The sequence below is a fragment of the Lampris incognitus genome, chromosome 19, assembly GCF_029633865.1.
Source record: "Lampris incognitus isolate fLamInc1 chromosome 19, fLamInc1.hap2, whole genome shotgun sequence".
In the NCBI taxonomy this organism is placed as follows: Eukaryota; Metazoa; Chordata; class Actinopteri; order Lampriformes; family Lampridae; genus Lampris; species Lampris incognitus.
Window position 1 is genome coordinate 24,734,896 of NC_079229.1, and position 13,287 is coordinate 24,748,182.

Here is a 13,287-nt window from a genome sequence, read left to right on the forward strand (position 1 = left end):
AAGCCGGGTGTGGGTATGCATCCTGTTCGCTGCACTAGCGCCTCCTCTGGTCGGTCGGGGCGCCTGTTTGGTGGGGAGGGGGGACTGGGGGGGAATAGTGTGATCCTCCCCCGCGCTACGTCCCCCTGGCGAAACTCCTCACTGTCAGGTGAAAAGAAGCAGCTGGTGACTCCACATGTATCGGAGGAGGCATGTGGTAGTCTGCAGCCCTCCCCGGATCGGCAGGGGGGGTGGAGCAGTGACCAGAACGGCTCGGAAGAGTTGGGTAATTGGCCGGACACTCCAAAAAAAAAAAGAAAAAAGAAACCACAATCTTCCGGATTGAAGCTTTAGGTGAAACCTGGTTGCAGGGATCAGTAATCAGGAAGTAACAGTTGCCTCCACTGTATCCATCCATCAATCAATCCTGAATGATGAAGGTATTACGACAACATTTCAATACAGTTCTTCATCTGCCAAACCTTGGCATTGTTATCTGGCGTGCCTCTGTCTGAGGAAATATTAGTTCCTGTCACGGCATCCATCTTTCACATTATTTACGATTCAGATTGTGGGCGGAGGGATTGTAAATTGAGTTGACAAAAGCTGAGGCTAATTTAAGCTGATATCTTAATAACACGAAAAATCTCCATAAACTGTGACAAGAATTACGGCCTACATATTCTGTGATCAGTGAAATTGCCATTAGGGATTCAACAACGCAAGTACTGAAATAGATTTTTTTTCCCCTCCTCTCATATCCTCGCAGCTGCCGTCTCTTTGGATATGCATATGGATCTAATGGCAATTAACCTTGGCAGATAGGACTTTTCATATGTCAACGAAAATCTGTGTGCAATTCCCATTTTGATCGTGAATGATTTCTCAGCATTCAAAGGTTACACTCCTAATCTCAAAAGTGAGGATAATAACACTGTCTCTCCTGCAGGATGACAATTAGCTGGGGTTGGTCTGACCAAAGACTCTAAAGCCCTGTCCTCCCCCCTCTGTCTGTGTCCCAGGAGGGCAAACGGAGGAAAATGACTGGTAAGACTCAGACCAGCAACGTGACCAACAAGAATGACCCGCGCTCCCTCAACTCCAGAGTCTTTATTGGCAACCTCAACACAGCCATCGTCAAGAAGACCGACATAGAGGTCATCTTTGCCAAGTACGGCAAGATAGTGGGATGCTCTGTGCACAAGGGTTATGCCTTCGTACAATACATCAGCGAGAGGAATGCCCGCGCCGCTGTCGCAGGAGAGAATGCCCGCATCATTGCCGGGCAGCCCCTTGGTGAGTCTTTCTTTCTTGCCTTCCTTTTCTTTCATTCTTCTAGTTTCGTTATTCTCTAAGTTACTCGGGCCAGTGCTATGTATAACATTTCTACAATGGCCGGCAGTGCAGATGTTGTTAAGACCTCATGAAGGCAGGAGATAACAAGAAAGGGCTCTGTGCAAAACTCTCCATTAGAATTACAGATATTTTTCTCTTTTTCTTTTTTTTTCTTCTTTTGTTAAAGCTTTTCTTTGGTAGAAAAATGAGTTGTCCTCTCAGGGATACAACGCCTGGGGCATCGCTCAGTGCACAGCCTCCCTTGGCTCTTAAATACTGAAGTGTCTGTGCTTGCTGTCATGCTGCTTGTGAGGAGAAAAAGAAAGAAAAAAAAATCCCTGCTGAATCCATTAACTTGAACCACTACTGAATTCACAGAGCACAGTTTGGTTGCAATATTCACCAGAAAACAACTCTGCTCAAGTATGTCTAACTTCGTGTTACTGCTTCTGCTCCGATGATAGCAGAGAAGAATGTGTCTTGTGGGGATATTTTACGCTTTTCATGCATTTTTGCAGCATTTTTTTGTTTTGTTTTTTGGAGGCGGGGTTGTTGAGGGGTAGAATGTCATCTTCATGTTTATTTTGCCCTTCACTGGGAGAGAAGATAGATTTGAGCCACCTTGAGATGTGAGAACCTGGCTGGACAAGAAAGACAACCAAGTCTTGAGAAAATCACCTTGGATTATAGGAACGGTGTCGCGTCCAAGTCTAGTTTTATTCCCAGCTGCCTTGCCAAAGTCTGCCCTGCCCTTGACCCCCTCGGCCGGGAGCTGCTTTTGGTTGTGACCGTGAACGTCGTTAGAACAACACTCATTAAAACATCTCCGTAGCCCATTTGAAACTCAGCGGTAAATTGCTATTCTCTTGAGGTCACTGCGTTCGATAAGTGGGGTTTTTAACCGTAAAATGATAAAAACAGTTGATGCACAGCTTCTCCGGCCGGTCGTTTTGAAAGCTATTTGTTTTTGTTTTTTTTTTAAATTTGCATCGCAGCGGTTGTATGAATGCGTGATACGGTACAGTCCGGAGACCTTGATTAAAATCAGTTTTGTGTTTCAGGGCCAGTAAACGGTGGGGGGGGGGGGTGAAAGCGCATCGTGCAGACTTCTCCAGGTTGCAGTTTGCCATAGAAAGTAGAAAACGTATCCCGCTGACGGCATAACGTGCTCCACTGGGACATGCCAGGGTGGGATCGTTGAAATTCAATGCTTTATTGATCCCCATGAAGAGATTACCCCTTCTGCTGTTATCAAGTATTGGTGCACGCGGCACACAACTACTCTGTCCAACCTGCTGAGGCTGGAGATAATGACGTTTTCATTTTCCAAGGTTTTTTTTTTTTCCTTGAGAGAAGGGAAGAGTCGTTACTGCAACCTTTTTATGGTGTGATCCTGTTCTGTTACACAAATGCCCAATTCAGGAATCAGGGACGTTTATTTATCGTTTCATAAATGGAACAAAATATCATTTTAATTAATTTAATTAATATTTTAATTAATATTAATATAATCAGTACTATTTTATTTTTTATTTTATTTAATTTTTTATCTATTTATTATTATTAATAATTGTTATTTATTATGAATTTATTTTTATTTTTATTTTAATTTGATTTTAGGTTAATTGATACTGTGTACAAGATTACTGACTATTACTGGCAACGCCACACTCCTCTATCACTGTGAAACTATCTAAACAGCGGCAAGGACCACCGCTAATGATGTATAATGCATTTATACATTTTAGACCCCTCTCTCATTCTCCTCTTTTAAGTGATTGTGCATTCAATACATAAACAGTCTCTTCCTGAGCGAGGGCCGTGTCCTTCGACAGATCACATCCACAATAAGAGTCAGAGTGGACTCATGTATGTATTATGACTTCACCGTGAATCATTTTACACTCCTGTTGCCCGCTCTGTGTCATTGCTTGCAAATCAAAACCTTTTCATCACTCCAGAGTCAAGCCTTGCTACGAGGCCAATTTGGATCGTATGATTTGCCTTTAAGACTTGGGCGTCCGGGTAGTGTAGTGGTCTATTCCGTTGCCTACCAACACGAAGATCGCCGATTCGAATCCCCATGTTATTGCCAGCTTGGTTAGGCGTCTGTACAGACATGAATGGCCATGTCTGCGGGTGGGAAGCCGGATGTGGGTGTGTCCTGGCCGCTGCACTAGCGCCTCCTCTGGTTGCCTGTACTGGGGGGGAATAGCGTGATCCTCCCACGCGCTATGTCCCCCGGTGAAACTCCTCTCTGTCAGGTGAAAAGAAGCGGCTGGCGACTCCACATGTATCGGAGGAGGCATGTGGTAGTCTGCAGCCCTCCCCGGATCGGCAGAGGGGGGTGGAGCAGCGACCGTGATGGCTGAGAAGAGCGGGGTAGTTGGCCGGATACAACTGGGGAGAAAAAAGAGGGGGGGACAAAGCCCACATAAATAAATAAATAAATAAAGATCAAGACATGTGGTGTGAGTATTGCTCGTAATTATGGCTTTTATTGCAATTAAGGCATCTCCGCTCTTATCATAATGACCGGGCGATATTTTCTTATTTTTACAAAAAAAGAAAAAGAAAAAAAAATGGTGCAGAAAAAAAGTTTCGGATGTAAAACCACATCCCCCTATTCTATAAACTTTAATCATGCTGTGAGTACCTGCAATTTGTTGATGCCTCCAGCCTACAGATAACAACTCTTGACAATTTAATAATGTTGTGTCATTTAGGAAATTACATAGAAAAATGTCATTTTTCACCCATCACCAACCCTCTAATTTGAAAGTTTTTCAGTTGAAAAGAGCTCATATAACGAGAGAGAGAGAGAGAGAGAGAGAGAGAGAGAGAGAGAGAGAGAGAGAGAGAGAGAGAGAGAGAGACTGCCGCTGTGGAGCACACAAGGCTGCAGCTACATGAGGAATGATGCTTTACCCTGATGGGAGTGGCCCGGGGGGGGGGGGGGAGGCGAGCGCTGCACAATCATTACTGTTCAAACCCGCTGGGTTTTGATGACTAATCTCTGAACTCAACAACACACAAAAGAGTCAGAGGGCAGAGGACGTTACCAACACACAAGACGAGTCTGTCACTCAGCCTTTCTGGTGTGTGCGTGTGCATGTATGTGTGCGTGCGTGTGCGTGTGTGTGTGGTGCACATGTGTACGGATGAAAAAGTAAACCCTGATGAATGAGCACTTAAATAAAAGTACAGCTGACGCGCATGCGCTGTGCCTTCCCCTCCTCCGCTGCCATGTAAAGAATGGACAGTGTGTTATTATTATTATTATTATTATTATTCCTGCATTCACGACTCCAACCGCGCATTACTGCAGCAGCAGAGCCGGGTCATGTTAAAACTAGCGGGGGGAACGGCATCCTTCACACCCGCCTGTTATTCTACCTGGTGCTTCTGAAACTGGTCCACATGAGTCGGTAAGTAAAGCTGTACAGGGCTTTCTGGCACAAGGCTGCAAAAGTGGGACGCCCAAAATTAAACACACAAGAACACATAACGTGGGATAAACAGGATAAAATCAAAATAGTACACCAACAGTGGATAAAGGTGTGGTATATTGGATAAAGATAAATAAATAAATGTCAAGCCGTAACAGCAGTAAAAAGCAGGAAAACAAAATGGGCCGCAGACGTTATTTAACTGCTCGTCGTTCCAGTCAAAACGAACTAAAAAATAAATAAATAAATAAATACTGGTATTAAACATAACTATTAATACTGGTACTCTACTGGCCCTGTGATGGGCTGGCAGCCTGTCCAGGGTGTATCCCCGCCTGTCGCCCAATGACTGCTGGGACAGGCTCCAGCATCCCCGCAACCCCGAGAGCAGGATAAAGCGGTTTGGATAATGGACGGATGGATGGATGGACGGATGGATGGATGGATGGACGGATGGATGGACGGATGGATGGACATGAGAATCTAGAGGAGAAACTTTCCCCCTCTTTTTTATGGCGAAACATGACATTGAATGTGTGGTAGAGCTGGAAGGAGCTTCCTGGGTCTCTTTGGTAGTAGAGCTCACACCGTGCACTAGTGATGACCCAGCAAACAAAACACGTCCCCAGCACGTCCCCTAAAGGTCCTCTCCGAACGTCCAGTAAATGTCATTGTGTAGGGTTATCATTAGGGCATGGCGACGTTATTGCGGGACGTCCCTGTACTGTCCCGAGAACATTACAGGGACGTTAGGGGAAAAGTCCTCCTGATGTCCCCGTGATGTCTCGGGGATGTTATTGCGGACCATATTGTGGTTAGGGGAAAGTCTTCTAGATGTCTCGGGGACGTTAGCGCGAAATGTCCCGAGGACATTACAGGGACGTTAGGGGAAAAGTCTTCTAGATGTCTCGGGGACGTTAGCGCGAAATGTCCCGAGGACATTACAGGGACGTTAGGGGAAAAGTCTTCTAGACGACCCCAGGACATTACAGGGACATTTGGGGAAAGTCTTGTAGATGTCCCCGGGACTGAACATCTCACAATAATGTCCCCATGACATAATGAAAGCCCTACACAAGAACGTTTACTAGACGTTTGGGGAGGACCTTTAGGGGACGTGCTGGGGACATTTTTTGTTTGCAGGGAATGTGAAATCTTTCTCTGGATTTTTTTTTTATAGGGACAGTTCACTCTAAAATCAAAAACGGCTGTTTTTTTCCTCTTACCTGTAGTGCTATTGATCCATCTAGATCGTTAGGTGTGAGTTGCTGAATTTTGGAGATGTCAGCTGTAGAGATGTCTGTCTTCTGTCCAATACAATGGAAGTGGATGGCACTCAGCTTGTGTTGCCCAAAGCGCCCAAAAATTTGTTTGGAAAACTCAAAAGCAATGTCTCGTTCCAGAAATCATGACCCGGTTACTCAAGATAATCCTTAGACCTTGTTCTGAGCAATTTCATGTAGGGACTATTTTCTCAGACCGAACTACACCTACATGAAACTGCTCACAACAAGGTCTGTCATTATTTCTAGAAAGAGACATCGCTGTTGAGTTTTTCTTTTTCTTTTTCTTTCTTTCTTTTTTTTTTGGTGCTTTGAGAAAGACAAGCTGAGTGTCATCCACTTCCATTTATTGGAGAGAAGGCAGACATCTCTGTGGCCGATGTTGCCAAAATTCAGCAACTCAGTTCAGCACACCAAAATGATCTAGATGGATAAATAGCACTACAGGTATAAGAGGACAAACATGTAAAACATGTATTTTTGATTTTGGGGTAAACCATCCCTTTAAATCCTGCTGGGAACGCCGCTCACCTGGGAAAAAGTCAGCTTTTCTAACCCACTGCAAGGTGTCTGGACACGCGTCGGGTTTAGCAGGGCGAAGGAAAGGTGAATGAGATGCAGTTTGTTCTTCCCTCAGCGTATATTGTTGAGCAGTGCATCCCTTCCGTCTGCTGATGAGCTGACTGGTGAGGTCCCATGCTGGCGACATGAGGAACGCTGGCACGTTCGTCCCTCAAATCCATCTGAGGAGACAGCAGCCTCACAATACCTATGGTGATCAATCTGTTGCATCTCTGTGCCCCCCCACCCCCCCAACACACACACACACACATACACATACACACACACACACACACACACACACACACACACACACACACACACACAGGGCTTCGGACTGCCATGGAGACTCGGAACAACAGACTTTTTGCCCCAGGTTGTCCCGGGATACAAAAACCATTGGGGAGCTGAACAGTGTCCTAAACTACACAGCGCCACCCACAGGACACAACCAGTTGAGTCTCTTAAAGGGGTAGTTTGGTTGTTTTGACACAAGGTGGTATGAGCTACTCACGAGTCGGTGTTTCGCTACGTGGGCTTTGGCCGTATCAGTGAGGCCCGTGTTGGGGGATCTGGACGCTTGTGGCAGTGAGATGGCGAGCCGGCAGTCATTGGGCGGCCTGTCCAGGGTGTCTCCCCACCTGCCGCCCAATGGCTGCTGGGATAGGCTCCAGCATCCCTGCAACTGTGAGAGCAGAATAAGCAGTTTTGATAATGGATGGATGGATGGAACGGGTTAAGCTAAAAAAAAAAAAATAATTAGACAACGAACACAACGAGCAAAAAAGGTTATGTGCAGTACACCACGACCGACTCAAGGTTTCAAAAGTTCTCTGTGATTTTATAAACTCTGGTTTGAGAACGCAGTACTAAAGTATTTCCAAATCGTTTCGTGTTGTTTTGTGCCGACGGCTTTGTGATGTACGTACTGCGGCTGCCCAGTGCAGCATGTGGAGAGATCAATCCATCAATCGATATGTTCTCCCTCTTGCTGTCCACACTGGCGGCGGCTGTTCCGGCCGTGATGTGGCTCGGGTGCAGGTGTGTGTTTCCCCGCAGGCGGTGGTTGCGTGTGATTGGCGGGTGGTTTCTCTGCAAGAATCATATGTGCTTTTGCAAGACAAGGTGTGAAACTTATACGCAGGGGCAGAAAGAAGGGCAGTGAGACCCATAGACACTGGAAGTAGGGGGGGGTGAGCTGTGGGGGGGGTGACAGTACCCACCCCTCACCACCCTATTTCCTTACAACATAAAGAATATATGCTTTCAAAGCCTGGTGATGTATTTGTCAGAAATGATAAGCCTGTCTCCTGCCCAGAGAACGTCATGCATCTTTAACTATGTAAACAAATAGCCGGGCCAGTGCACTTCACATCATCTTGAGCCACGAACGGCTCCTTAGCAACCTAGCAAGAAAAACTGTTGACCCATATTAATAAAGTTTAATACAACATGTGCTGCAGCCTATATCTGATGACAGGCATGGGCGCAAGTCCATGAATACTGGGATGGCATCCAGCGCTTTACCTGCACTCCCATCCGTAGGGTTAGGGTTGTGTCAGGAAGCGCATCCGACGTAACATTTTTGCCAAATCAGTATGCGGATTGACAAGACCATACCTGGCCGGTCGAGTCCCGGGTTAACAATGACCGCCATTGGTGCTGTGCCCTCACGGGATGGAAACTATGAAATCCACCGTGGTGACCGCTGAGAAACAGGAAACAAGCCGAAAGAAGAAGATGCTGCAGCCTATAAGTGCATTCATAAAATGCGAAATAATGGATGAAAATGTCTGCAGTCAGTAAATGGCACATGCCAACAGGATGTGCATATGTAGTCTGACAGTGACGTAGACATATACACACAGAGCAATTTTTGCATGTTAAAACTTTTGATTGTATGGAAAAACAAGTCTGACTATTGAAACAAACATATCTTACCTAAGTCATACAGTTAAAGAGGTTTAAATGGGCTTGACTTCCATTCATGGATTAGATTTTGATTTTGATGTACTTCGGCCCTGTGTGATGGGCCACCCAATGACTGCTGGGATAGGCTCCAGCATCCCCGCGACCCTGAGAGCAGGATAAGCGGTTCGGATAATGGATGGGTATACTTTATTTATCCCTCTCGGGGAAATTCAGCTCTGCATTGAACCCACCCTAGCCGTGTGGCTAGTGTGGGCCGCCGCTGCGCAGCACCCGGGGACTGACTCCAGCTCTTCTTTCCATTGCCTAACATGCATGTCTTTTTGATGGTGGGGGAAACCGGAGCACCCGGAGAAAACCCACCACAGACAGGGAGAACATGCAAACTCCACACAGAGGACGACCCGGGGTGACCCCCCAAGGTTGGACAACCCCGCGGTTCGAACCCAGGACCTTCTTGCTGTGAGGCGACAGCACTAACCACTGGGCCACCGTGCCGCCCACGATTAAACACTATATTAAGAATAAAGATAAGTTATGGTACTTAATTCCAAATTTTAACTTTAGGGAGATTGGCAGTATAGAGTTTCATCTTAAATGAAATTTTGATGTAAATAAACTCCAGGTATCTAATTGTCACAGGCAGGCTCTCTTATGTTGGCTTCTTATTCATGAATACAGTTTCTGTCCCCACAAACATTTGATATGGAATAGTGAAAATATAAAGTATAAAAACACGTCGCTCATCGATGACAAACGGGTCCAAAACAATATTTTGCTGGTATCACAATTGACTTTCATACAATGAATTCTGAATGAAGACATTTGGTATCCCAATACTTGCATGAAAATAAAGCATAGTTTGTGATGCAGCACCTGCATGTTTTTAAGACTGCTGCAAGGCGGCAATGAACAGTCGGTGTTTAAGACAGATGTTTTGCTAAGTGGCATCAACATAAAGGATAACAACTGCAATAACAGTTAGCATTTGCAACTTCTAGCAAACACTGTTAGAATAATCAGTTTGGGAACATTAATTGGGAATTCATTTGGACCTACTATAAAAAAAAATATTGCCAACGATAAAGTTAGCGGTGTATTTTAAAATCATACATTTAATCTATCCAAGGTCTTTCTGTTAAATTAATTTTATTATTATTATTAGTTATATTTTATGTTAAATTTATTTATTTATCCTTTATTGCGGGAAAATTATCTGTACAGAAGTCATACCTTTATTTTAAATCTCATTTTATATGGTAAGTTTTATATCCATAAAAGCAAATGGTCTGAAAAGAAACCCAATATTCACCAGTTAAAGCTTGAAATGAATCTGTACTTTGAGACACTCAAGGGACGGACAAAGCTGAAAGCCATCAGGACGGTGGTCCACTACAGTGCCTTAAAAACCTCTTTTTAATTGAAATATATATATGTACCCCTTTTCTTCTTTTGTTCCTTTTTGTCACTAATTGTGTTCCTCGTGTTTTTTTGTATCCTTTATGATCATTGAATAAAAGAAGTTGGGAAAAAAAGCAGAACTTTTGATGCGTGCACACGTTGACCTGGTTAGCTAGCGAGTGGGGTCAAATTAGAGTAGTGGTTCAAGGCAATGCCATAAAAGAGGATACTCAATTTCTTTTCAAAACCTCCCTCAAAGCCAGCTATAATAAGCACCAGAGAGAGAGAGAGCAAGAGAGAGAGAGAGGGAGAGAGAGAGAAACCACAGCTGACAAGTTGACACCTTTACCTCCCAGATCTGTGCCAGTAGGCCGACAGCAGCAGCTAGCACTGCTCTGTGGTAGTAGCTGCGCTAATAGCAGGTACCTATTTTCTATTTTCGCCTATTTTTGTTTGACTTCATCTGCTGTTTCATTATTTTTACATGTGACTATATGGACTAGCTAGCCTTCATTCAGAAGTGGTCTCTCGTTCAAGCAGGCTACAAATACCTATAATTTTTCTACCTATATATATATTTTTTTGATTTGAAGATACTTTATTGATCCCCGTAGGGAAATCACGCTCTGCGTTTAACCCATCCTAGCTGTGTAGCCAGGAGCAGTGGGCAGCTGCTGTGCAGCACCCGGGGACCAACTCCAGTTCTTCTTGCCATGCCTCAGTCAAGGGCAGAGACAGGAGTCTTAACCCTAACATGCATGTCTTTTTAAGGGCCTATGATTTGCCTAGTTACCTTTGATTTTTAACTTTTTATTAAAGGATTTTATTAAGGTTTCATGATTAACATGAGCATGCGTGCCATAGGCGATTCCTCTTGGATATGAACCACTTTTTCGTGTCATAATAATAAAGACGCTTCGTGAACATTTAAATCTTACTTTGTAGTTTTCTCAATAGCGGTATAATTCTCAAATTATTTGAAATTAAAGCCTTGGGTTGGTCTCATTAAGAGCTTGGTCTAATCAGCACTGCTGTGTTGGACAGCACTGAGAGGCAAAACTACCATATATACAAGTAATGCATTGGGCCTGCAATAGTTTAGGGCCTGCACGCATGGACCCCTCTTTATCTCACCAGTATCGTATCAAAGATCTCGAGCCTACGGTATATGATATGTTCAAAAATGTGCAAAGTGTACCCACGTGTAATTATGGACATGTGTACTACTGCGTAGCAAAATCCACACAGAAGAGCTGGTGAAGTATCAAGACTTCGCACAGGGAGAAGCCCAGAAAGTGCATCTACGATGTAAGTAGAACTTATTCATTATTTATTTGACTAATAATCAAACTACACACTTGTGTTTTGTGTTTATAAGGCCAATAAGCAGACATGAATAATGTTGTCTATGTGCGGTTGCGCCATCACTGATTATGTTTTCATCTGTTAGGGTGCTCCGACACCAGATTTTGTTAAGTAGGCAAGTCTATCACTAACGTGGCCTCCACCTTTCCCCGCTTTTTCTTCCCAATTGAATTTGGCCATTTACTCCACTCTTCCGAGCCGTTGCGGTCGCTGCTCCACCCCCTCTGCTGATCCGGGAAGGGCTGCAGACTACCACATGCCTCCTCTGATACATGTGGATTCACTTCTTTTCACCTGACAGTGAGGACTTTCACTAGGGGGACGTAGCGCGTGGGAGGATCACGCTATTCCCCCCAGTTCCCTCTCCCCCCCGAACAGGCACCCCGTCCAATCAGAGGAGGCGCTAGTGCAGCGACCAGAACACATACCCACATCCAGTTTCCCACCCGCAGACACAGCCAATTGTGTCTGCAGGGATGCCCGATCAAGCCGGAGGTAACGCCGGGATTCAAACCGGCGATCCCCGTGTTGGTTGCCCTGGCCTTGCTATTATGACTCCTCTGATGGTCTCCTAGTAATCATTTCATTTAGGTGTCAACTGAGCAGTGCATTTCACTTTTGCTGGTCATTTTAAAGCTACATGCTTTCACTTCTTTCATTCGCTACTGACATGACGCTATGTTACGTCTGACTGTGATGGGCAGGCCGGGGCCCGCTTTTAACCATCCTGCACTGGGGCCCCGCACTGACTCATTACGCCTGTGACAGCGCTGTCCAGGGTGGGGCTGCTGGGGCACCACGAAAAAAGTGATAACGGTGCAAGGGCTGAAGTCATCCATGCCCCCCCCCCCCATTTAAAGCCCCCCACTCCGAAAATAGCTCCAACATCCCTGGAGAGACCCTATTAGAAAAAGACAGGCAAACAAAGGGATAGATAGAAAGAGAAAGGTTGAATGAGGGGTGGACCGAGAGAAGGAGCTAACAACATCTCTGGACAGCCTATCTGGTAGGAAGGATGTCTGCTAATCTCCCTTCTGTTGACTCCTGTCGTCTGTTAGATGACCCTCCCAAAAGAGTTCTGTCTTTCATTCCACCTGGAAGTTTCACAACAAAGGTCCACCACATTACAATATTAATGACCACGGTGAAGGATAATGTGTGATGGATCACCAATCATACTGCCTCCAAATGGCATTGGCAAGAGTTAGGCACATAAATAACAAAGTGATTTAGATGCAAAATCCATTCTAAGCGGATTACAAAGGCAGCGGCGCTGCAATCAATCGTCATTTTGGGCCAACACGATGCATAGCAAACAGCATAGGACACAGAAAATGGACTATACCAGGAAGGAAGGAAGAGAAAGAACAAGTGGAGAGGTAATGAGAGAAAAGGATAATGAAGTGGGCAGGTCAGCTGACACTACTTTTAAAGTTTGGTCATCGTCATTCTCCAATATCCTCATGGTGTTTATTTCTGTTCAATCAAACCATCTTTTGCACTTACATACTCTTTTTCTCATGTTATCCATACCATTCATCTTTAGGGTTCACAATCCCCCCCCCCTTTTCCTCCCCAATTATACCTGGCCAATTACCCCACTCTTCCGAGCCGTCCCAGTCGCTGGTCCACCCCCTCTGCTGATCCGGGGAGGGCTGCAGACTACCACATGCCTCCTCCGATACATGTGGAGTCACCAGGCACTTCTTTTCACCTGACAGTGAGGAGTTTCACCAGGGGGGATGTAGCGCGTGGGAGGATCACGCTATTCCCCCCAGTTCCCACTCCCCCCCTGAACGGGTGCCCCAACCGACCAGAGGAGGCGCTAGTGCAGCGACCAGGACACATACCCACATCCGGCTTCCCATCCGCAGACACGGCCAATTGTGTCTGTAGGGACGCCCGACCAAGCCGGAGGTAACACGGGTACTCGAACCGGTGATCCCCGTGTTGGTAGGCAACGGAATTGACTGCTATGCTACCCG

General features: G+C 45.4%; 1 protein-coding gene across 1 annotated transcript in view; it reads left to right on the forward strand.

Annotated features, from left to right (window-relative positions):
* Window positions 1–1,019: 1,019 nt before the first annotated feature.
* The window catches only part of LOC130129695 (RNA-binding Raly-like protein), a 77,280-nt gene continuing 65,012 nt past the window's right edge, over window positions 1,020–13,287 (forward strand). The window contains exon 1 of the mRNA XM_056299280.1: window positions 1,020–1,275. Coding sequence (XP_056155255.1) covers window positions 1,020–1,275 — 256 coding nt within the window. The remainder of the gene's footprint in view (window positions 1,276–13,287) is intronic.